Source organism: Salvia hispanica, chromosome 3 (assembly GCF_023119035.1).
Source record: "Salvia hispanica cultivar TCC Black 2014 chromosome 3, UniMelb_Shisp_WGS_1.0, whole genome shotgun sequence".
NCBI lineage: Eukaryota > Viridiplantae > Streptophyta > Magnoliopsida > Lamiales > Lamiaceae > Salvia > Salvia hispanica.
The window spans coordinates 35672853-35698530 of NC_062967.1; the positions used below are offsets into that span (position 1 = coordinate 35672853).

The 25678-nt window shown below is 31.8% G+C and overlaps 1 protein-coding gene across 2 annotated transcripts; it reads right to left on the minus strand.

Moving 5' to 3' along the window:
- Positions 1 to 7753: 7753 nt before the first annotated feature.
- Positions 7754 to 22741, minus strand: LOC125213424 (myb-related protein 306-like). 2 transcript variants are annotated; one of them, XM_048113970.1, is made up of 4 exons: positions 22394 to 22741; positions 22087 to 22216; positions 21090 to 21654; positions 7754 to 7792 (listed from the first exon to the last, which is right to left on the minus strand). In XM_048113970.1, the coding sequence occupies exons 1-4, from the start codon at positions 22524 to 22526 to the stop codon at positions 7760 to 7762; spliced, it is 861 nt and encodes a 286-aa protein (XP_047969927.1). In that variant the 5' UTR covers positions 22527 to 22741; the 3' UTR covers positions 7754 to 7759. The 2 variants fall into 2 exon arrangements, with proteins under 2 accessions (XP_047969927.1, XP_047969926.1); XM_048113969.1 differs by lacking the exon at positions 7754 to 7792 and having other exon boundaries at positions 20787 to 21654; positions 22394 to 22739.
- Positions 22742 to 25678: the final 2937 nt, after the last annotated feature.

Sequence of the window (25678 nt, forward strand, 5' to 3'; positions counted from 1 at the left end):
GGAGCACACATGACATGTGGCATCCGTATCAACAAACCATTCATTTTGATTATTACCATGGTCCACGTCGGCGACCATTGCGACCACCTCGTGATCTTTGTTGTTTATAACAACACATTCAAATAATTTGCACAATATTGTCTCCAACAATAAGTATACAATTATATTGAACCATATGTGTATTGGTATATTCAACACCACATGCATCCCAATTATTACTACCAAGTCTAAATTGGTCTTGCTTGTCAAATGACAAACGATAAAACACAATTCTCAAGAGAATAGATCTCAAGGAATTAATCACTTCATTGCGCATCGACATTGTGACTGTTCGTTTCTTCATTCCAGTTTGGAGCTCATGTTTCCTCCAACTTCGATTGGTATAATCCTATCTTAGAAGAGTACACTAATTTATCTTGCGATTGTTAGAAATAAAGGGATAAAATTTCCAAACCGTTACAGGCGGTACTCTAACTATTACAATCGAAGGAAGATAATAACATTAAATGGAATGAAAATTACAACGGAAATAATAAAACAAACCGAACTATAAGTTGAGTCGAGGGAAGCCCTCTTTCCGCAAGACAAATTATGCCCCGGCTAGTGCTCACGGAATGATGTATTGTCTCCATAGATAAAACGACTTCCTCCTAGCGTGTAGAAGCACCTCAAACCTGCTAGGCACTGGCGATTTATATCCCAACATTGATATTTTAGTTAAGGGATAAGTTATTTAAATCATGAATTGGTCCCGTAAGATTTATAAACAAAATATCTAATTATGATATTTTATTTTATTTAATGGTTTCATTCACACACAAAACGACATATTTTTGTGGTATTACACACATGTTATTTTCATTAAAAGTATACAGACGTGCCCGTAATCTTCGGGATGCCTGTGGTGCTTCTTGACACGACTGATTCAATAAAAGTATAATTAAAATTTCACCTATATTAATGTACCGTTAAATATAAATCAAAACATATTGTTTATGACGAAAAGCTAATTACAAGTTTGATGTTTCATACCAAAATATATTTTGAGCAAATGACCAATTTTGGATTGTAGTGGATGATTATGTATATAAATGCGTATGCATACTTGTGTGTCAGTGTGTGTATATTCAGTTCTTCTTCACGATTCAAATGTCATTTTATACTTTGTAACTTAATTTTGTAGGAAAAATTAAGCAATGGCGAGACAGATAATTGTGCTCAGACATGAAGTTGCCTCGAGGAATGAAGATGGAGTCGTGTACATGGAGTCATGAAGAACCATGGTGCTTCTCGACACAACTGATTCCAGAAAAGTAACGGTCTTTCGCATTTTGATCTTATTGATGAGTTAAATATGGACAAAAACATACTTAAAGTGTGTAGAATTAAATGGAGTATGTACCAGACCATTTTAAAAGTAGTTGACCGCTAATTTTTTTACAGAACCGTTAAATATAAACCAAAAGATATTGTTTATCACGAAAAGCTAATTACACATATAATGTATTGGACCAAAATATATTTTGCGCAAATGACCATTTTGGAGACCATTTTAGTTGATAGTCATGTATATAATACATATGGCATCATGCTTGAGTCTGTGTGTATGTTTAGTTCTTCTTCCCGATAGAAACTGTTCAATCAGTTCCATCAAGTTTTCGAAGTCAATTATTGAATATTGTAATAGAAAAACATAAAAATATAATTACTACTAACACTACACACATTTTGAAGCTTATGGTGCTTCTCGATACAACTGATTCCAAACAAAACACACATTGCGCACACACAAACACTGCACGCACGCACACAAATACAATGCACACATGTATGTGCGCGCGCGCACACACAAGCATGCACGCACACATGTTGCTTGCATATGCGTCCAAAAGCTAACATGCTTAAAATGTGCAAGGTCAAAATATTTTGGTCCGATACATTATATGTGTAATTAGCTTCAATTTTCAATTTTCAATAATTGACTTCGAATACTCGATGGAAATGATTGAATAGTTTCTATCGGGAAGAAGAACTAAACATAAACACAGACACAGACACATGACATACATGATGCATCTGTATGTATATACATGATTACCAACTAAAATCATAAATGGTCATTTGCTCAAAATATATTTTGGTCCGATACATTATATGTGTAATTAGCTTTTCGTGATAAACAATATGTTTTGGTTTATATTTAATGGTTATGTAAAAAATTAACGGTAAACTAAAATATCAATGTTGGGATATATGTTCATTTCCTTGTAATCTTCAGATGTAAGTACATGTTATCAATACACATACAGAATCTGATAAATTTACATGATACATTTGTTAAATAAAATCAGTAGTATTGGGAAGCACCGCAAGGCGCAAGCATCCTGAAGATCACGGGAACATCCATACACTTTTACTGAAAACAATATGCCTTTAACATCATCAAAATCTGCCGTTTTATAAGCAAAAAACCATTAAGATAACTTAAAACATCTTAATTTTATATATTTAGTTTACAAATCTGACGGAACCGAACATAATATTATCTGACGGAACCGAACATAATATAATCTGACATCATTATATGAATGACATACCCCTTAATAAAACTCAAATTTCATTATAATCTCTTGGGCTCTTTCCGCCATATTTTTTTCTTGAAAGAAAAATAATTAAGGAGATGGCTCCATGAATTTGGATCCGGGGGTACGATAAATAATTATACCGACTTCAAGCTTTAAAATCGATCTTTAAAATCGATCATTTATCTTCTCTTTAATATGTTATCATTTTTCCGTTAAGAAACTTCATTATATATAAAAAAGATTATTTTCTAGTACTACTACTGAATGACTTTTGTATATAAAAATGAATTACTTTAAATAACTTTTGTAGGAGTATATAAAAATGAATTACTAAGTGCGTACTTTATAGTGTTTTTACTTGAATAACTTCGACTTTCTAAAATGGAAGTTATTAGATTTATATATTAAGGATAATTTATATATGTTTGCACAATATTTTACTTTTAATGATGAATCATCTTTTCGATTATTTAAGAAAAAATATGGTTGTTTTGAAAAAATTAATATATTCATTAGAAACACACAAGATAGAAATACCAAATGCACTAGAAGAGAACTAAAATACTTTACAAAATTATTGAGATGTGATAAAAATAAATAAAAAACAAAAAAAATGGAGTACTTTACAAGAAAACTTGAATGCATTAGAAATTATAATTAATTAAAAAAATTAAGATATTTTATAAAAGAATCAGAGAAAAGATAGCAAGAATTTAAATATATTAGTAGAAAATGAAATCTTTTATAAGAAAACATGAAGGTATTATGTTTTTGAAATGTATAACTAATAGATATATAAAATAAAGATTAATGGAATCAAAGAGAACCAAAAATTATAACAGTAAAATATAATTGTACCATTAAAGAGGAGATAATATTGAAAAGGTATTAAAGGTGTATTTAAGGGAGCATAAAATATAAAGTTAAAAATGCTCTCCGTGGCTTTCTGGGCTTGGCGGAGAGGCCATGAACTCCCTGCAGCCATCGACTGCGTGCAGTCCGAGATGAGCAGCATGGTTCTTCATGCACTCCCTGTAAACGACTCTATCTTCGTGTCTACGCACAATTATCTGTCTTGCCATTGCTGAATTTTCCCTACAAAATTAAGATACAAAGTATAAAATGAGAGAACAGTTTGTATCGTGAAGAAGAACTGAATGTACACACACTGGCACACAAGTATGCATATGTATTTATATACATAATCATCCACTAAAATCCAAAATTGATAATTTGCTCAAAATGTATTTTGGTATGATACATTAAATGTGTAATTAGCTTTCGTCATAAACAATATGTTTTGGTTTATATTTAACAGTTCCGTGATAAATTAATGGTCAACTACTTTTAAAGTGATCCGATACATATTTGATCCTACACATTTTAGTTACGTTTTGGTCCATATTTAACGCATCAATAAGGTCAAAATGCGAATGGTTGTTACTTTTGACAGAACCGTTAAATATGAATCAAAACATATTGTTTAGGACCAGAAGCTAACGCACTTAATATATAGAACTAAATTTTTTTTTTTTTTTTGACATATATAAGAGACTAATTTTGAACTTTAGTAGTAATAATTATATAAAGGTAAATGGAACGGATAAGGTTAAGTTATTGGCTTTAATCTTTATATCGTGATATGTGCTAACTTAGTTGAAAGTGAAAAGATCAACTTTTTTAGTGCTAACATTATAATAATTTGGTTTGCTTTAAGTTAAAACCAGAAATCTTAGAATTTATCAATTTTTATGTTATATGTGAAATGATATCACAAAAGTTTATTGTATCTTTCTATTTCAATTGTCGATAGTTGACTTCGAAAACTCTTGCACGGCAAATTAGTAATTCTTCCTTTCCATTAAATTTTAAGCGTTTGTTTTTCAATGCATGATTTTATGTAGTATTGTTTTGTGAGTTGTGTGAAAAGATAATAGAATAGAGATGATGTTATTTTTATTATACTATATCACTTTAAATGAGACCATCAAAATCACAGAAGTTGATGGGACCTTAGTTGGGATTTATTCAACTCATGAAACCTAAGCATCTTTTTCTTCAATTTTTCCACTTTTAATTGAGGGAAATAGATTTAATTGCGGCAAATAGCTTTGGAGAGATGCGTTTATAATTGAGGCAGATAGTTTTGAATTGATTTAAAATTGTGGAAATAGATTGAAAGATCAGATATAGTTCTTTTTCAATTATTTCATTAATTTGAATTTTGAAAAATTATATGTGATTATGAAGCCAAAATACTAAATAATAGTGTTATTTGATCATAATGATTATAAATTCTCTTCTTTCATAATGATGTACAAATTTAAATTTTATATACTACTTACAAGGTTTAATTAATGTATCCGCGATCTTCGGAATATAATACTTACAAGGTCAAACTTACAAGGTCAAATTAATGTACTCGTGATCGTCGGGTGATAGTACTTACAAGGTCCTAATTAATGTACCCGCAATCTTCGGGATACTTGCACCACTTTGTTATTTGATCATTATTATGGATGGCCATAAGTATTCCCCTTTCATAAAAATGTACAAATTTTAATTATATATAGTATTTACAAGGTCTAATCAATGTACATGCAATCTTCGGGATGCTTGCGGCACTTTTCGATACGAATGGCCATAAGTATTCTCCTTTCATAAAACTGTAGAAACTTAAATTTTATATAGTACTTACAAGGTCTAGTTAATGTATCCGCAATCTTCGGCACGCGGACGACCAAAACATATTGTCTAAGACCAGAAGCCAATAATTTTTTTTAGATAAAATAGGACTAATTTTGTATTTTAGTAATAATTATATAAAAGTAAAAATAGAATAGATAAGGTCAACTTGTTTGTTTTTTTATGCTGAGTTAAGTGGTAACAGCTAACAATTTTTTAAAAATGAAATGGGAGTAATTTTATACTTTAGTAATGATTATATAAAAGTAAAAATGAAATAGATAAGGTCAACTTGTTTGTTTTTTATGTCGAGATATGTGCAACAAAATAGTTTATTTGAAAATTATAAAGTCAACTTTTTTAATGCTAACAATATAATTTGATTTGCTTTAATTTAAAACGAGAAATCTTATAATTTAAAAATTTTATGTAAATACGTGTGATAAGAAATCTTAGAATTTTTAAATTTTTATGTAATATGTGCAATGATACCACACAAGTTTTTTGTGTTTTTCTATTTCAATTGTCAATAGGTGACTTCGAAAATTATTTAACGACAAGCAATTCCTTCTTTCCATTAAATATTAAGAATTATTTGGGAAAGATTTCAAAATCAAATTAGTCGATGGGACCTTATATAGTTGGGATTTATTCAATTGATAAAACCTCAAGCAACTTTTTCTTTCATTTTTTTCACTTTTAATTGCGGCAAATATATTTGAAAAGACACGTTTGTAATTGAGACAAATAGATTTGAAGATATACATGTTTATAATTGAGGCAAATAGATTTAAAGATCAGATATAGATCTTTTTCAATTATTTCATAATTTGAATCATGAAACTATGTGTGATTTTGAAGCCAAAATACTATAATAGTATTATTTGATCATGATTATGGATGGCCATATGTATCCTTCATTCATAAAAATGTACAAATTTAAATTTTTTTATAGTACTTACAAGGTCTAATTAATGAACCTGCAATCTTCGGGATGCTCGTGGCGCTTTTCGATATAACTGATCGATAAAAATTCACCCTAACTTTTTCACCTATAATAATACAAGATCTAATTAATGTACTACGTTACATTTACTTAAATCAATTCTCTCAAAAGGGTCTAATAAAGTCTTGACATGAATATCTATTTATTTTTGTTATAAACATAAAATAAAACCATCTGGAATCTTTTAATCAATATAGATTTAAAATTCAACAGGATAAACTGATTAATTCAAGAAGTAAATAAAACAAATGAAAATATATTAATTATGCAAGTGCTCTAGGACTTTTCACCTCGAGTAATAGTAAGTGATAGGTAAACATATTTTTTCTCTAATTCAAATCAATCAAATAACTAAAAAAATAATTACGAATGTACATTATAAATTGTACTCCCTCCGTTCCACAGTAATAGAGACATTTCATTTTCTGCATTCAGTTTTGAAAAAATGTTACTATTAAATAGTTAAAGTGGAAGAGAGTAAAACAAGAGAGAGAATATTGTAGATAAGACTCTTTTCTACAATATTTTCTCTCTTACCTTATTTTTTCTCAACTTTAACTATTTATAATTATTTTTTCAAAGTGAGTGCGCAAAATAAAATGTCTCCAATACTGTGGAATGGAGGGATTAGAATGTACATAATACTATTAATTTTAGCTTTTACTAAAGTATATTATGAATTAATTTTATTATTTGTAAATTATATGTACAATACGTTTCTATTGTGGTTACCCATTGTTACAAAACCAAGGATTATTAATTATCTTTGGTATTGCGATTTAATTTTAATTGTTTCAGAAAATAAATTTGAAACGAATTGAATATCTAAGTTATGAAATAATGAAATTTGATCCAGCGAGAAAATGAAATTTGATTTAGTTCGATTCAATTAATTTTTTGCTCACCAACCCCTCTAGTGACCATTAATGATTCCCAAAGCAATAATAAATTTGAATTTATTATTTTATTCTTTGTATAATTTTTAAATAATCAATATATTTCTATTGTAGTCAATCATAGTTACAAAATAAGGAAGCATTAATTGACTTCGGCATTGCAATTTTAACAATTCCTGAAAATCCATTCGAACCAAATCGAAAATCCAAGTTATGAGAAAAATGAAATTCGATTCGATCGAAATGTCCGAAATATTTAAACTAAATTCAATATTTCAGTTCGATTTGTTTCGGTTCATTTATTACTCAGCCACCCTCCGGTGACCATTATGATTCCCAAATCTCAAAAAGTTAAACCCTAATTCTCATTTCTCTAGAATGTACACCAGACGATGCACAATGTACAACTACTTTATGATCCACGTAAAGAAGAGAGCTTATTTTATGAGAACATTAAACTTACACTTCTTTTTTCCAACATTTCAAAGAGCCTAAATTAAAACCTTAAAATAACAATATTATAAGTAACATTAAAACCTTAATTAAAAACTGCTAAGTTGTTTTGAAGAAATAATTATTCTTTTTCTTCAAAACAAATCAGCAGTTTCCCTCAAGGCCATCTCCACGAAATCCCCATCCTATCCAGCAATCCGAAGGGCATTTGCGTCTCTCCACAATCCGCATGTCCGAATTCGAGCAAGCGAAGGTCGCTGAGCCCGAGCGAGGGGTTCTGATCTCCGCTGTTGTTGAAGATAAAGCAGCTCATACGACTGCATGAGGAGAAATGGAGTGATGAGCTGGAGTCTAGTCACCTACACCTCATCTCTTAGTCATAGCCACGTAGGATGACAGCTAGACTCTAGTGTGAATGGGAAAATGAGTTAGTTAGAAGATATTTTGCTCTAAATAGCTTGCTCCTTTGTATTTCCGTTTTGTATCTTGTAACTCTTCATTTTGAGAGTAAATAAAATCTTCTCTCCCTTTTATGGAGTTTCTATCATAAATTTCTACATCGCTCGATCCCGCTGCCTCCTCGGCTTTCGGCGCCCCTTTCATCCAATTTTGCAGCAACCGAGAAATGTTCTCAGCGCTTGCTGCATAGACAGACGACGACGACGACGCTCGATTTGTCTAGCGAGAGGGCCTCGCATAAGGCCTGTTTGGCTGTGTGGATATCCGTTTGGAGACGCCTCTCCCATTTGCCCTTGGAAAGGCGGCGCCGTTTTCGATGCGGTCGGGATCGTGGCCTTGGTTCTTCCCTAGCTTCTTTCTTAGATGCGTGTTCCAGTAGTTCTTGATGTCGTTGAGTTCTTCTCTCATTTGCAATAAAATGAAATTAGAGACAATCAAAACATATACGAATAACGAGGCCTCGAAACTCGCATTTCTGTGAGTCTCAGACAATAATTATATATCCAATTTGACCTATGAACGAATATGCCAGCATTGATTGATCATAGAATACAGATTATGATTTGTTCGGATCATAGAATACAAATTACCGATCGATCATAGAATACAAATTATGATTTGTTCGGATTAAGCTTCCTTCCTACTTATTTGTTTAGAAGTTTTTCTTATACATGACTTTATAAAATATAGCGGAGTAGTACTTCTGTATTAATAGATTCATCGAATTAGAATGAATCGTGACATTAATTTGTAAGAAATGTAGCCCATTATAGCAAAGTCTATAAAAAGAAATGAGGTTTTGAGTGGGGATGTGTGTGTGCAATGTTGTAGTAGACATACGACGTCGTTTTGTTAGACTTAAACTGGGTTATAGTTGTTTGTTTTTATTACTTTGTAAATGAAACGATTTTATGATACTTTGAAATATTAAATTGTGACAAATAATATGGACTTACACAAAATAATAAAATATTGGGCCTCATCTTATACCTACATAGCCTCCAATTTTCTAAAGATGTTGACAAACTTTCTAGAGGCCTTTTTGTACGTGGGCCGATGAAGTATTAACAAATGTTTTGATGAGTTTTATGTTTACCTTCATAAAAATAATTAAAGCATATAACCGTAGTAGTAGTATGTTAGTTTCGTTCACAAAATTTCTTAAAGAATTGCTAAATTTTACTTGTTATACTCTGGGCTTTCACTTGATTTCTTACATTTAAGAAATAGGGTTACTCCCTCCATTCCGCTATAGTTAAGACGTTTCTTTCTGACATTAAGATTAAAACAAAAAATTAAATCTAGAAGTTCAACTAAAAAGAAAATCAATTAATCACAAGATCAATTATTTAATCACCCCAAAACATAATCAACAAACAAACCAAAAAATAAAAATAAAAATATATCAATCCCAGCAATTAAGTAACGTAAAAGTTGATTCCTTATTTAGGCCCCAAGAATTTTGGCCCATAACAAAGATGAGCCCAACATAAGAAATGAGGCCCAAAAGTGTGGGTAGAAAGAGGCCCAAAAAAATGCGCATGTATGGCTGCCGAGCTCTGCAGCTGTGGCTGCCCGGCAGAGGCCGTCGCGGTGCTGTTCACGATCACGAGTGTAATCGAGGCAGCGGCGGCCGGAGCAGCCATCTCCGCTAAAAGATAAATCACTTACTATCCTTGATTCTTATGATTTTTTTGCACGTCTTCTAAATTTGCAAGGCTTGCTCAAGCTAAGTCTTCCATGAACATTGTTCAAATCCCTTGGATAATTGATAACATGGTTTGACGTTCAAATCTAATGGTTCAAAGCTTGATTCATGAAGGAAATAAATTGTCCAAAGGTTATGGACTTCTGCGAAAATGTGGCAAGTTGGCAAATCAATCATTCAATATACCAAAAATGGCAAGAATCTTACATCTCGTCATTCAAAATGATGGCTAGCAAGTACGGCCATCGTTTGGGAAACGTGCTTGATGTGATGCGATTTCGTCAAACGTCTCGTCTCGATTTGATGTTAAAAAGTGTATTTAACATGTGTTCTATTATTTCATTTAGGAAGCGGGAGCGCAAGATATAATTGCCGAGTAAGATCTGGAGGGCATGAAACGGGCTGCCTGGGACAACCATGCGAGTCTTGGCACGGTCCTCATAATGTTAGAAGTTATGTTGCTATTTTTGTTATAGTATTGAACTCGATGCAAAACGTTTATGAACTTTCATTTGTAACTCGGACTTCACAAACAAACTATAAGAAAATTAAATATTGCAATAGAACTATTTTCGTTCACCACTCGAAACGTACTTCATACATAATGCTCGATCACAACGTGAGGTCATAGAAACTAGGCACGAAACTAATACACTAATAAGTCGTTTTTTCCTAAAGAATTGGGAAATAAAAGGGCAGGCGTTACACATATCTCGACATAAAGATTAAAGCCAACATATTAACCTTATCTGTTCCATTTAGTGGATGATTATGTATATAAATACATATGCATCCTTGTGTGTCAGTGAGTGTATATTCAGTTCTTCACTTACAAACTGTTATATCATTTTTATACTACTTTGTAACTTAATTTTGTAGGATAAATTAAGCAATGGCGAGACAAATAAATGTGTGCTCAGATATGAAGTTGCCCCAGGGAATGAAGATGGAGTCATGTACATGGAGTGCATGAAGAACCATGCCGCTCATCTCAGAGTTTACGCGGTCGATGGCTGCGGGGATTACAAAGATGAGCCCAACATAATAAAGGAGGCCCAAAAGTGTGGGTAGAAAGAGGCCCAAAAAAATGCGCATGTATGGCTGCCGAGCTCTGCAGCGGTGGCTGCCCGACAGAGGCCGTCGCGGCGCTGTTCACGATCACGAGTGTAATCGAGGCAGCGGCGGCCGGAGCAGCCATCTCCGCTAAAAGATAAATCACTTACTATCCTTGATTCTTATGATTTTTTTTCACGTATATTAAATTTGCAAGGCTTGCTCAAGCTAAGTCTTTCATGAACATGGTTCAAATCCCTTGGATAATTTGATAACATTTGTTTGACGTTCAAATCTAATGGTTCAAAGCTTGATTCATGAAGGAAATGCATTGTCCAAAGGTTATGGACTTCTTGCCAAATGATACAAGTTGACAAATCAATCATTCAATATACCAAAAATGGCAAGAATCTTACATCTCGTCACTTAAAATGATAGCTAGCAAGTAAGGCCGTCGTCTGGGTAACGTGTGCGGTCATTTGGTAAACGTGCTTGATGTGATGCGTTTTTGTCAAACGTCTCGTCTCGATTTGATGTTAAAAGGTGTATTTAACATGTGTTCTATTCTTTCATGTAGGAAGCGGAAGCGCAAGACATGATTATCGAGCAAGATCCCAAGGGCGTGAAACGTGCTGCCCGTGACAACCATGCGCGTCGTGGCACGGTCCTCATGATGTTAGAAGTTGTGTTGCTATTTTTGTTCTAGTATTGAACTCGATGTAAAACGTCTATGAACTTTCATTTGTAACTCGGACTTCACAAATGGAATATAAGAATATTAAGTATTGCAATAGAACTATTTTCATTCAGCACTCGAGACGTACTTCATACATAACGCTCGATCACAATGTGAGGTAAAAGAAACTAGGCGCGAAACTAATAAGTCGGTTTTTGCTAAAGACTTAGGAAATAAAAAGGGCGGGCGTTACACATATATCGACATAGAGATTATAGCCAACATATTAACCTTATATGTTCCATTAACATTTATATAATTATTAGTACTAAAGTCCAAAATTAGTCTCTTATATTTGTCAAAAAAAACTTTCCAGTTCTATATATTAAGTGTGTTACCTTTGGTACTAAACAATATGTTATTTTTCATATTTAACGGTTCTACAAAAAGTAACACTCATTCGCGTTTTGACCTTATTGATGAGTTAAATATGGACAAAACATAATTAAAATGGGTAGGTACAAATATGTACTGGATCACTTAAAAAGTAGTTGACCATTAATTTAACACAGAACCGTTAAATATAAACCAAAACAAATTGTTTATGACGAAAAGATAATTACACATTTGATGTATCATACCGAAATATATTTTGAGCAAATGACCAATTTTGGATTTTAGTTGATGATTATGTATATAAATATATATGCATTCTTGTGTGCCAGTGTGTGCATATTATGTTCTTTTTCACGATACAAACTGTTCTTTCATTTTATACATTGTAACTTAATTTTGTAGGAAAAATTAAGCAATGGCGAGACAGATAATTGTGCTCAGACATGAAGTTGCCGCGGGTAATAAAGATGGATTCGTCTACATGGAGTGCATGAAGAACCATGTAGCTCATCTCGGACTCTACGCGGTCGATGGCTGTGGTGTTACACACATGTTATTTTCATTAAAAGTATACGGACGTATACACACATGTCATACCAAAATATATTTTGAGCAAATGACCAATTTTGGATTTTAGTGGATGATTATGTATATAAATACATATGCATCCTTGTGTGTCAGTGTGTGCATATTTAGTTCTTCTTCACGATACAAACTGTTCTCTCATTTTATACTTTGTAACTTAATTTTGTAGGAAAAATTAAGCAATGGCGAGACAAGATAACTGTGCTCAGACAAGAAGTTGCCCCGGGGAATGAAGATGGAGTCGTCTACATGGAGTGCATGAAGAACCATGCAGCTCATCTCGGACTTTACACGGTCGATGGCTGTGGTGTTACACTTATGTTATTTTCATTTAAAAGTATACAGACGTATACAAACATATCATACAAAAATATATTTTGAGCAAATGACCAATTTTTTATGTTAGTGGATGATTATGTATTTAAATACATATGCATCCTTGTGTGTCAGTGTGTGCATATTTAGTTCTTCTTCACGATACAAACTGTTCTCTCATTTTATACTTTTTAACTTAATTTTGTAGGAAAAAATAAGCAATGGCGAGACAGATAACTGTGCTCAGACATGAAGTTGCCCCGGGGAATGAAGATGTAGTCGTCTACATGGAGTGCATGAAGAACCATGCAGCTCATCTCGGACTCTACGCGGTCGATGGCTGTGGTGTTACACATGTTATTTTCATTTAAAAGTATACAGACGTATACATACATATCATACCAAATTATATTTTGAGCAAATGACCAATTTTTTATTTTAGTGGATGATTATGTATTTAAATACATATGCATCCTTGTGTGTCATTGTGTGCATATTTAGTTCTTCTTCACGATACAAACTGTTCTCTCCTTTTATACTTTGTAACTTAATTTTGTAGGAAAAATTAAGCAATGGCGAGACAAGATAATTGTGCTCAGACAAGAAGTTGCCCCGGGGAATGAAGATGGAGTCGTCTACATGGAGTGCATGAAGAACCATGCAGCTCATCTCGGACTCTACGCGGTCGATGGCTGTGGTGTTACACACATGTTATTTTCATTTAAAAGTATACAGACGTATACAGACATATCATACCAAAATATATTTTGAGCAAATGACTAATTTTTTATTTTAGTGGATGATTATGTATTTAAATACATATGCATCCTTGTGTGTCAGTGTGTGCATATTTAGTTCTTCTTCACGATACAAACTGTTCTCTCATTTTATACTTTGTAACTTAATTTTGTAGGAAAAATTAAGCAATGGCGAGACAGATAACTGTGCTCAGACATGAAGTTGCCCCGGGGAATAAAGATGTAGTCGTCTACATGGAGTGCATGAAGAACCATGCAGCTCATCTCGGACTCTACGCGGTCGATGGCTGTGGTGTTACACATGTTATTTTCATTTAAAAGTATACAGACGTATACATACATATCATACCAAATTATATTTTGAGCAAATGACCAATTTTTTATTTTAGTGGATGATTATGTATTTAAATACATATGCATCCTTGTGTGTCATTGTGTGCATATTTAGTTCTTCTTCACGATACAAACTGTTCTCTCATTTTATACTTTGTAACTTAATCTTGTAGGAAAAATTAAGCAATGGCGAGACAGATAATTGTGCTCAGACATGAAGTTGCCCCAGGGAAATGAAGATGGAGTCGTCTACACGGAGTGCATAAAGAACCATGCAGCTCATCTCGGACTCTACGCGGTCGATGGCTGTGGTGTTACACACATGTTATTTTCATTAAAAGTATGCAGACGTATACAGACGTGCCCGCAATCTTCAGTGTGCCTTTTGTGCTTCCCAACACGACTGATTTGATAAAAGTATATTTAAATTTTCACCTATATTAATACAAGGCCTAAATAATGTACCGACAATCTTCGGGGATGCTTGTGGTGCTTCTCGACACAACTGATTCAAGAAAAGTAACCGTCATTCGCATTTTGATCTTATTGATGAGTTAAATATGGACAAAAACATACTTAAAATTTGTAGAATCAAATGGAGTATGTACCAGACCATTTTAAAGTAGTTGACCGTCAATTTTTTTTTACGGAATCGTTAAATATAAACCAAAAGATATTGTTTATCATGGAAAGCTAATTACACATATAATGTGTCGGACCAAAATATATTTTGAGCAAATGACCATTTTGGATTTTAGTTGATAATCATGTATATAAATATACATGTGCATCATGCGTGTTATGTGTCTATGTGTATGTTTAGTTCTTTTTCTTAGTAGAAACTGTTCAATCATTTCCATCGATTTTTCAAAGTCAATTAATGAAAATTGAAATAGAAAAACACAAAAATATAATTATTGCTATCATTACACACATTTTGAAGCTTGTGGTGCTTCTCGACACAACTAATTCTAGAAAAGTAACGGTCTTTCGCATTTTGATCGTATTGCTCAAAAAATATTTAGGTCTGATACATCAAATGTGTCAACAATATGCTTTGGTTTATATTCAATGGTTCCATTAGAATTTAACCGTCAACCACTTATAAAGTTATCCATTGCATTTGCACAAAAATATTTTTGACCCTACATATTTTAAGCATGTTAGCTTTCGGGTGAATATGCAAGCAATGTACATGTGTGCGTGCATGTTGTGTGCGTGGTGTGTGTGTGTGCGCGTGCAGTGTGTGTGTGCGCAATGTGTGTAGTGTTTGGATTTTTTTTCAATTATTAAAATTTCAAAATTTTACATTATTATAAAATCTAAAAATTATAAAACTGAGTTGATAATTCCAAAAAGAACGATGATTTCTAAGATAAAAATATATTGAATAAAGAAATAAAATGGAAATTGTAATACATATGTAGGACCAAAAATAATAGACAAATGTACGAGACTAATTTTGGATTTTAGAACTAAAAATCTTAGAATTTATATTTTTGTGTTATTTTATTTCAATTTTCAATAATTGACTTTGAAAACTCGATGGAAATGATTGAACAGTTTCTATCGAGAAGGACTAAACATAAACACACTGACACATGTCATACATGATGCATCTGTATTTATATACATGATTATCAACTAAAATCATAAATGGTCATTTGCTCAAAATATATTTTATTCCGATACATTATATGTGTAATTAGCTTTTAGTGATAAAAAATATATTTTGGTTTATATTTAACGGTTCTGTAAAAAATTAACGATCGAACTACTTTTAAAGTGGTCTGATACATATTTGATTCTACACATTTTAAGTATGTTTTGTCCATATTTAACTTATCAATGAGATTAAAATGCGAATGACTGTTACTTTTCTCGAATCAGTTGTATCGCGAAGCACCACAAGCATCCCCGAAGATTGTGGGTACATTAATATAGAAAATTTAATTATACTTTTATCAAATCAGTCGTGTCGGGAAGCACCACAGGTATCCCAAAGATTGTGGGCACGTCTGTATACTTTTAATGAAAATAACATGTGTGTAACACCACAAAAATATGTCATTTTGTGTGTAAATGAAACCATTTAATAAAATAAAACATCATAATTAGTTATTTTATTTATAAATCTTATGGGACCAATTCATGATTTAAATTACTTATACCTTAACTAAAATATCAATGTTGGGATATAAGTTCATTTCCTTATAATCTTCAGGTATGCATGATATCAATACACATACCGAATCTGATAATTTAACATGATACATTTGTTAAATAAAATCAATCGTATCGCGAAGCAGCACAAGCATCCCGAAGATCACGGGAACATCCCATACACTTTTACTGAAAACAATATGTCTTTAACATCACCAAAATCTATCGTTTTATATGCAAACAAAACCATTAAGATAACTTAAAACACTTAATTTTGTATATTTAGTTTACAAATCTTAAGGAACCGAACATATTGTAATCTGACATCATTATATAAATGACTTACCCCTTAATAAAAACTCAAATGTTGGGATATAAATTGGTACTTAAATTTCATTATAATCTCTTGGGCTCTTTCATTAACAGATAGAAATATCAGCCAATCCGCCATATTTTTTTCTTGAAAGAAAAAATAAGGAGATGGCTCTATGTGCTCATAGCAGATCCACATTTTGATATTTCAATACATCCATAAAACGGAAAGAAACAAAACATCCAAATTGAAAATAAATTGAACAATTCCAACCCATATAAATGCATTGGATTATTTGAATTTCCAAATAAAATAAAACCGTAAAATACAATGAAGACCTAGTAATCTCCAACTACTACCATCCTGTGATAATCACGGTGGCAGCCGCAGGCGTCGCAGTGCAGCTCCGCGTCCGGCCTTTCTGGGCTTGGCGGAGAGGCCATGAACTCCCTACAGCCATCGACTGCGTGAAGTCCGAGATGAGCAGCATGGTTCTTCATGCACTCCATGTAGACGACTCGATCTCCATTCCCCGGTCTAAGCACAATTATCTATCTCGCCATTGCTTATTTCCTACAAAATTATAAGTTACAAAGTATAAAATGAAAGAATAGTTTGTATCGTGAAGAAGAACTGAATATACACACACTGACACACAAGGATGCATATGTATTTATATACATAATCATCCTTTAAAATCCAAAATTGGTTATTTTCTCAAAACATATTTTGGTATGATACAATAAATGTGTAATTAGCTTTTCGTCATAAACAATATGTTTTGGTTTATATTTAACGGTTCCGTGATAAATTAATGGTCAACTACTTTTAAAGTGATCCGGTACATATTAGATCCTACACATTTTAGTTACGTTTTGGTCCATATTTAACTCATCAATAAGGTCAAAACGCGAATGGTTGTTACTTTTGACAGAACCGTTAAATATGAATCAAAATATATTATTTAGGACCAGAAGCTAACGCACTTAATATATAGAACTGAAAAGTTTTTTTGACAAATATAAGAGACTAATTTTGAACTTTAGTAGTAATAATTATAAAAAGATAAATGGAACAGATAAGGTTAAGTTGTTGGCTTTAATCTTTATGTCGAGATATGTGCTAACATAGTTGAAACTGAAAAGGTCATCTTTCTATTTCAATTGTCGATAGTTGACTTCGAAAATTCTTGCATGATAAATTAGTAATTCTTCCTTTCCATTAAATTTAAAGCATTTATTTTTCAATGCATGATTTTATGTAGTTGTTTGTTTTGTGAGTTGAGTGGAAAGATAATAGAGTAGAAATGATGTTATTTTTATTATACTATCATTTTAAATGAGATAATAAAAAAAGAAAAATGTTTCATATTTAATGAGATAAAGTATATTTTTTTGAGGGAAGATTCCAAAATCATAGAAGTTGATGGGACCTTAGTTGGGATTTATTCAACTCATGAAACGTAAAGCGTCTTTTTCTTCAATTTTTTCCACTTTTAATTGAGGCAAATAGATTTAATTGCGGCAAATAGCTTTGAAGAGACGCGTTTATAATTGTGACAAATAGCTTTGAATTGACGAATTTAAAATTGAGAAAGTAGATTGAATGATCAGATATAGTTCTTTTTCAATTATTTCATTAATTTGAATTTTGTAAGTTTATGTGTGATTATGAAGCCAAAATACTAAATAATAGTGTTATTTGATAATTATTTTGGATAGTCATAAATACTCTTCTTTCGTAAAGATGTACAAATTTAAATTTTATATAGTATTTACAAGGTCTAATTAATGTACCCGCGATCTTTGGAATGTAGTACTTACAAGGTCTAATAATGTACCCGCGATCTTCGAGATTCAGTACTTACAAGGTCTAATTAATGTACCCGCAATCTTCGGGATACTTGCGCCGCTTTGTTATTTGATCATTATTATGGATGGCCATAAGTTTTCTCCTTTTGTAAAAATGTACAAATTTAAATTTTATACAATACTTACAAGGTCTAATCAATGTGCGTGCACTCTTCGGGATGGTTGCGGCACTTTTCGATACGGATGGCATTCTCTTTTCATAAAAAAGTACAAACTTAAATTTTATATAGTACTTACAAGGTCTAATTAATCTATCCGCAATCTTAGACACGGATGACCAAAACATATTATCTAAGATCAGAAGTTAATAATTTTTTTTAGATAAAATAGGACTAATTTTGTACTTTAATGATAATTATATAAAAGTAAAATTAGAATAGATAAGGTCAACTTGTTTGTCTTTTATGTCGAGATATGTGGTGACAGCTAACAATTTTTTAAAAATGAAATGGAACTAATTTTATACTTTATTTATATAAAAGTAAAAATGGAATAGATAAGGTCAACTTGTTTGTTTTTTATGTCGAGTTATGTGCTAAAAGTATAGTTTATTTGAAAATGATAAAGTCAATTTTTTTTAATGCTAACAATATAATTTGATTATCTTTAATTTAAAACGAGAAATCTTAGAATTTAAATTTTTTATGTAATACGTGTGATAAGAAATCTTAGAATTTATAAATATTTATGTAATATGTGCAATGATATCACACAAGTTTTGTGTGTTTTTCAATTGTCAATAGGTGACTTCGAACACTATTGAACGATAAGTAATTCCTCCTTTCCATTAAATGTTAAGAATTTTTTGGGAAAGATTTCAAAATCATTTAAGTTGATGGGACCTTAGTTGGGATTTATTCAATTCATATAACCTTAAGCAACTTTCTTTCATTTTTTCCCCTTTTAATGTGGCAAATATATTTGAAAAGACACGTTTATAATTGGACAAATAGATTTGAAGATATACTCATATGTTTTTGTTAAAATGACGATCCTTCTTAAAATGACATCGTGACACCAGTTATACAACAATATTATAAACGTTACACAATAATATTACAAACACTACACAGCAATCTATAGATTGTTGTATAGTGTGTCGGATATTGCTGGACAAGAAATATTGTTGTATAAAGACCAGCAAATTGCGTAGACCGTCTTTTTCAGCTTTTTTTTTTTTTGCCACGTGAAAGCTTATTATTCGTCCACGTGTACAAATGATTGGCTAGGAATGGTGGTATAGTGTTATTTTAAGGGGTGGTGGATACCTAAAATGCCCCTATACTCATATACATGTTTATAATTGAGGCAAATAGATTTAAAGATCAGATATAGATCTTTTTCAATTATTTCATAATTTGAATTATGAAAAATTATGTGTGATTTTGAAGCCAAACTACTATAATAGTATTATTTGATCATTATTATGGATGGCCATAAGTATTCTTCATTCATAAAAATATATAAATTTAAATTTTATACAGTACTTCCAAGGTCTAATTAATATACCTTTAATCTTCGGGATGCTTGTGGCGCTTTTCGATATGACTTATTCAATAAAAATTCACCCTAAATTTTTCGCCTATAATAATACAAGATCTAATTAATGTACTACGTTACATTTACTTAAATCTATTTTCTCAAAGGGTCAAATAAAGTCTTGACATGAATATATATTTAATTATGTTATAAACATAAAATAAAACGTTTTGAAATCTTTTAATCAATATAGTTTAAAATTTTCAACAGGATAAACTGAATTAATTCAAGAAGTAAATAAAACAAATGAAAATATATTAATCAAGCGAGTGCTCTAGGGACTTTTCACCTCAAGAGTAATAGTAGTAAGTGATAGATAAACATAGTTTTCCCTATTCATATCAATCAAATAATTAAAAAAATAATTACAAAATGTACATAAATTGCACATATACATAATACTATTAATATTTAGATTTTACTTAATTATATTATTAATTAGTTTTATTATTTGTGAATTGTATGTACAATATGTTTCTATTGTGGTTAATCATTGCTACAAAACCAAGGAGAATTAATTATCTTTGGTATAGCGATTTTAACTGTTTCAGAAAATAAATTTGAACCGAATTGAATATATAAGTTATGAAAAAATGAAATATGATCCAGTGAAAAAGTGAAATTTGATTCAGTTCGATTCGATTAATTTCTTGCTTTCCAACCCCCTAGCGGCCATTAATGATTCCCAAAGCAACAATAAATTTGATTATTATTTTATTTTTTGTATAATTTTTAAATATCCAATATGTTTCTATGTAGTTAATCATAGTTGCGAAACAAGGAAGCATTAATTGACTTTGGCATTGCAATTTTAATTGTTCCTGAAAATTCACTCTAACCGAATTGAAAATCCAAGTTATGAGAAAAATGAAATTCGAATCGATCGAAATATCCAAAATATTTAAACTATATTCAATATTTCAGTTCGATTCAATTCGATTAGATTCATTTATACTCATCCACCCTCCTGTGACCATTATGATTCCCAAATCTCAAAAAGTCAAACCCTAATTCTCATTTCTCTAGAATGTACACCACATGATGCACAATGTACAACCACTTTATGCTTCACATAAAGAAGAGAGCTTATTTTATGAGAACTTTATACCAAGTAATTTACACTTCTTTAGCTCTTTTTTTCCAACATTTCAAAGAGCCTAAAAAGTAAATACCATAAAATAACAATATTATGAGTAACATTAAAAAAAACCTTAACTAAAAACTGCTAAGTTGTTTTGAAGATATAAATTATTATTTTTTCTTCAAAACAAATCAGCAGTTTCCCTCAAGGCCATCTCCACGAAATCCCCATCCTGCCCCTGCGCCGCTGCGCCATCAAACAGCCACTTATCCAGCAATCCGAAGGGCATTTGCGTCTCTCCACACTCCGCCTTAAAATTCCCATCCTCCAGAGAGATGTCCGAATTCGAGCGAGCGAAAGTGGGCCCCCCCTCGCTCGCGCTCGAGCTAAGCCCGAGCGAGGGGTTCTGATCTCCGCTGTCGCTCGATCCCGCTGCCTCCTCGGCTTTCGGCGCCCCTTTCATCCAATTTTGCAGCAAGCGAGAGATGTTCTCAGCGCTTGCTGCATAGACTGACGATGATGACAACGCTCGCGTCGTCGTCGACGATTTGTCTAGGGAGAGGGCCTCACATAAGGCCTGTTTGGCCGTGTGGATATCCGTTTGGAGGCGCCTCTCCCATTTGCCCTTGGAAAGCGATCCTGAGGCGGCCGCGCCGTTTTCGATGCGGTCGGGATCGTGGCCTTGGTTCTTCCCTAGCTTCTTTTGTAGATGCGTGTTCCAGTAGTTCTTGATGTCGTTGTCTGTTCTCTGCGGTATGTACGACGCTATCGCAGCCCATCTGAAATTAATTTAATTCAAATAATGTAAGTTTATTCAGAAACAAAAAAAAATTAAAATGAAATTAGAGACAATCAAAACATATACGCATAACGAGGTCTCGAAATTTGCATTTTTTGAGTCTCCAACAATTATTACAATAATTATATATCCAATTTGACCTATGGGCGAATATGCCAGCATACAATGTATATATATATATATATATCCCGATCGATCATAGAATACAAATTACGATTTGTTCGGATTAAGCTTCCTTCCTATTAGCTTAGAATTTTTTCTTATATACGACTTTATAAAATACAATTACTTATTCAAAAAACCAGACAACGCTTTTTGTTTCCGATCAACCAAGATAGTTTCGAATCGCGTAAATTTTTCCGTTTTTCTTTCTTTCTAATCAAGGTAGCGTGTGTTATGAGTTGTCACGAACCGGTTGCCAAGAAGAGCTTGGAGGTGGATGATCATTTTCTCTTCATGCTCGTTGAAATTGCCGCGCTTGATTCCCGGCCGGAGATAGTTAGTCCACCGGAGACGACAGCTCTTGCTGCACCGGAGCAAACCTGAGATTACACCACAAGAATTCAACAAAAATTTAAGGAAAAAAAAAGAAGAATTGCATTATTCAGGAAGAGGGTAGGTGAAATATTTATTACACAACTATTAATTTCACAACAAACTCAAAATTGAGGTAAAATTAAAAATTACTAATTCATATTTTTTGAATTTTTTTTTCTTGCCTGTATTAGAAGGAACAGCTCTCCAATTTCCAGGGCCATGTTCTTGAATGTAAGAAACAAGGATGATGTCTTCTTCAGGAGTCCATGGCCCTTTCTTCACACCAATTTTGTCACAACAAGGTGGTCTTCCCATATGAAAAAGTTATGAATTTTGGAGATTTTTTTTTTAGGTTTCCAATTGGAAATAAAGGGTTTGTGAAATCCTGTTTTTCTTGAGATGGTTAGGATGATCACTTGTGTTTTGAGGGGAAGAGAGAAAGAGAGACAAAAAGTCTAATTGAGGGGGATAGGAAGAGTGTGAGGGACTATATAGATTAAAGAGAGAGTGTTTTTCTTGTTTAGGGTGAGAAGGATGTAGAAAGGTTTTATTTCATTAGAAGAGTCAAATGAGGACAGCAAGTTGCATAATTGCATTTACTCTTTTGTTTGTAAAAGTCAAGCACCTTCTAATTTCTATCTCTCATTGTTTATACATACTATCGTAGTACTACAATTTAATAGAGATGGAAGAGACGATATACCGTACCAAAAATATAAACGGAAAATTATTGATACGAGAAAAGCTAAGTATCATACTGAATTTTTTTATTTGTCAAAGTTTTATTATATTGTTTTTTACGTATATACTTAAAATTCTGATATACTGAAATATTGTTTCATTTCACGGTATATTGAAAATTTGATGTTTTCAGTTCTATAGGTTTGGTATACTTGGTATTTTTTTTTTTCCACCGCAAATATGATAAGCTATTGAAGATGCAAATGTGGCAATCAATGTTATTAATTTGATGCACTTAATGGAAAATTGAAGTTTCACTTAAATTATACAGCTTTTTGTACCATTATTGTCCTTTGGCTCATTATGTTATTACAATTCTACAACTTTTACATAGTTTCCTCTGTATTAGGAACAAGACATGGACCAAAATTATTTATCTCTATATATAGTTTAATAATGTAGAAAAAAAAACTATAGACATGAAGGTAGTTTTTTTTTTTTTTTTTACGTACGTCTCGTTTGATTAAATAGGACAAATTTTAATTCAATGCTTTTTCAATACTTTTTCAGTTTTTCTCATATGGTTGAATTACCAGAGTAATCAATCAAATCACCCGTATAACACTCCCCCCTAATATAAGTAGTTTTCAGATCATTTACTTATTATTATATTAGCTACCTTTATATTTAATGGAGTATAATTATTCATATATGTAAAATGGTAAAATAATGCTATAAGAATGAATTTATATAATCACTCATCGGAAATCACTGCTATTTGATAAATTTCATGTACATAGTATTTTATTTTGTTAAATTCATGTTCTTATTGATAACTTAAAGGCTGAAACAATTTATAAGTCATGGTGCAAGAAATTTGGTAAAAAAAAAATGTAAAGTATATCAAGTTATAGTAGTAGTATCTTTATTAAATATAGGAACTCCTAAATTATTTTAGATAGTTTAGAAATTTAATAATAATATCCATGTTTATAAGGAAATGAATGTATTTAGTGGGGCCTTTATTAATCCACATGTCAAAAGGTTATTAGCGGGGCATACCACATTACAGTGCCATTTGGTATGCCGTGACCACTGAATTTTTTCTCCATGATTCGACTGCATATAGGAAAATTTGTAATATATATATAACTACAAGAAAGCAATATATGTAGGATACATCATATCACACACATTTATAATATGTAGACATATCACAAAAAAATGATTTAGATTGGTTTGCTCATTTCTTGTATGGCCTAGTGGTCCTTCGAGTAAAATCAAATTTATTGCAGATTTTGACAACAATTAAAGGAACCAATTGGAATTTTCTTTTACAGCTATTTCACGTGCAGACATGAGAAAATGTTTAAAACAAATTTAAAGCGAATTATAGAGAAAATCAAATTTACCAAAAATTGACCGACACCATTATTAATTATATCTTTAAATTTATAAAAGAATAATACTTATGAAACCTGCAAAATAATAATACTAACTCGTGTACGAAAAATATCTTTTTTGTTGCTTCTAGAATAAGTTCAAATAAAATGAGAATCCAAAGAAATACTTACTAATTACTCCTTTTAAGTATGGACTGGAAATTTGTAAAAAAAATTAATTTTTGTGTGACTATTTTCTCTTTACTATTAATAATGAAGTAGGTTTAGTACGCTATAATATATGTAGAGCCGTAATAGATAATTATTGGGTTCTTTTGCTTTAACTAATTGCAATTATTGCGATAATCTATAGACTATAATTCTATAACCTATACATAGCTTTTAAGTTTATAACCACGCAATTATTTCACTTTTTGTTCACTAACAAAGACTAGTATTTTCTCTATATATGCTAAAAGAGAATAACTATAGTACATATATGAATAGACTCATGTGCGTTTCACCTACCTTGTATGATTGTGGAGTATATAATATGGAAGTACTATAATAGTTTTAAGGTAAATTGTAGTAGTATATAGAAATATAAGTTATTTATTCCAAATCTTGCACTATAATGTCTCTAACATAAAATTTCAAAAATTTCTGATTGGTGCAGTTTAGTGTTTTAGTAAAACGTAGTACTATAGTGTCTCTAACATAAAATTTCAAAAATTGCCGATGGGCGCAATTTAGTGTTTCAGTAAAACGCTTTGTGGGTTTCTCGTTTATTGATATTTGTGATTATCAGGTCCGATTTCAATTGACCGATTTTAGAAGATTGTGTTGCTTGCTCTATAGGCTTTGCTCGAGTTTTGTGTCCTGTCATTACAGCTAATCAAATGAGCTAAATTGCATCTTTAAACTTATATTTGCCCTTGACATGTTAATAATTAATCAATGATTTAATGTGCAAAGGAGGGTGGTCAATTATTAGTTGAGGTGCCCTAAAGTTAATTGATTATACATGTGCAAACATGGTACGTTCTAACTAGTGTTTCTAACATTTTGATTTCCTTGACTTTGGGGAACTAACCTTGATGAACATTAATTCATAAAAGAAATCCACATATAAATAATTTAATACCAATCATCATTCTAGAAATTGCCACCCAATCACTAACATTAATACCACACATAAAAATATTTCTCTATATAGATATTTGCTTTTTTATTTTTATTTTGGTACAAATCATCTTCTGCAAACAGTCACCAAAAATCAATTCTTTTCATAATATATCATTCACAAGTATCAACTTGTGGGCCCATTGGGCCCAAAAACCATTGCTTGATTTCACGGGCCCACTATAATCACATATTAAAACCGGTCCGGCCCGGCCCGGCCCA

Bases quoted from the DNA above. Each gene is read 5' to 3' on its own strand.
- LOC125213424 (XM_048113970.1), bottom strand. From the start codon at position 22,526: ATGGGAAGACCACCTTGTTGTGACAAAATTGGTGTGAAGAAAGGGCCA. The intron at 22,217-22,393 runs GCAAGAAAAAAA...GTGTAATCTCAG, and splicing joins AGCTGTTCCTTCTAATACAG to GTTTGCTCCGGTGCAGCAAG. The intron at 21,655-22,086 runs GTTCGTGACAAC...AATTAATTTCAG, and splicing joins CAAGCTCTTCTTGGCAACCG to ATGGGCTGCGATAGCGTCGT.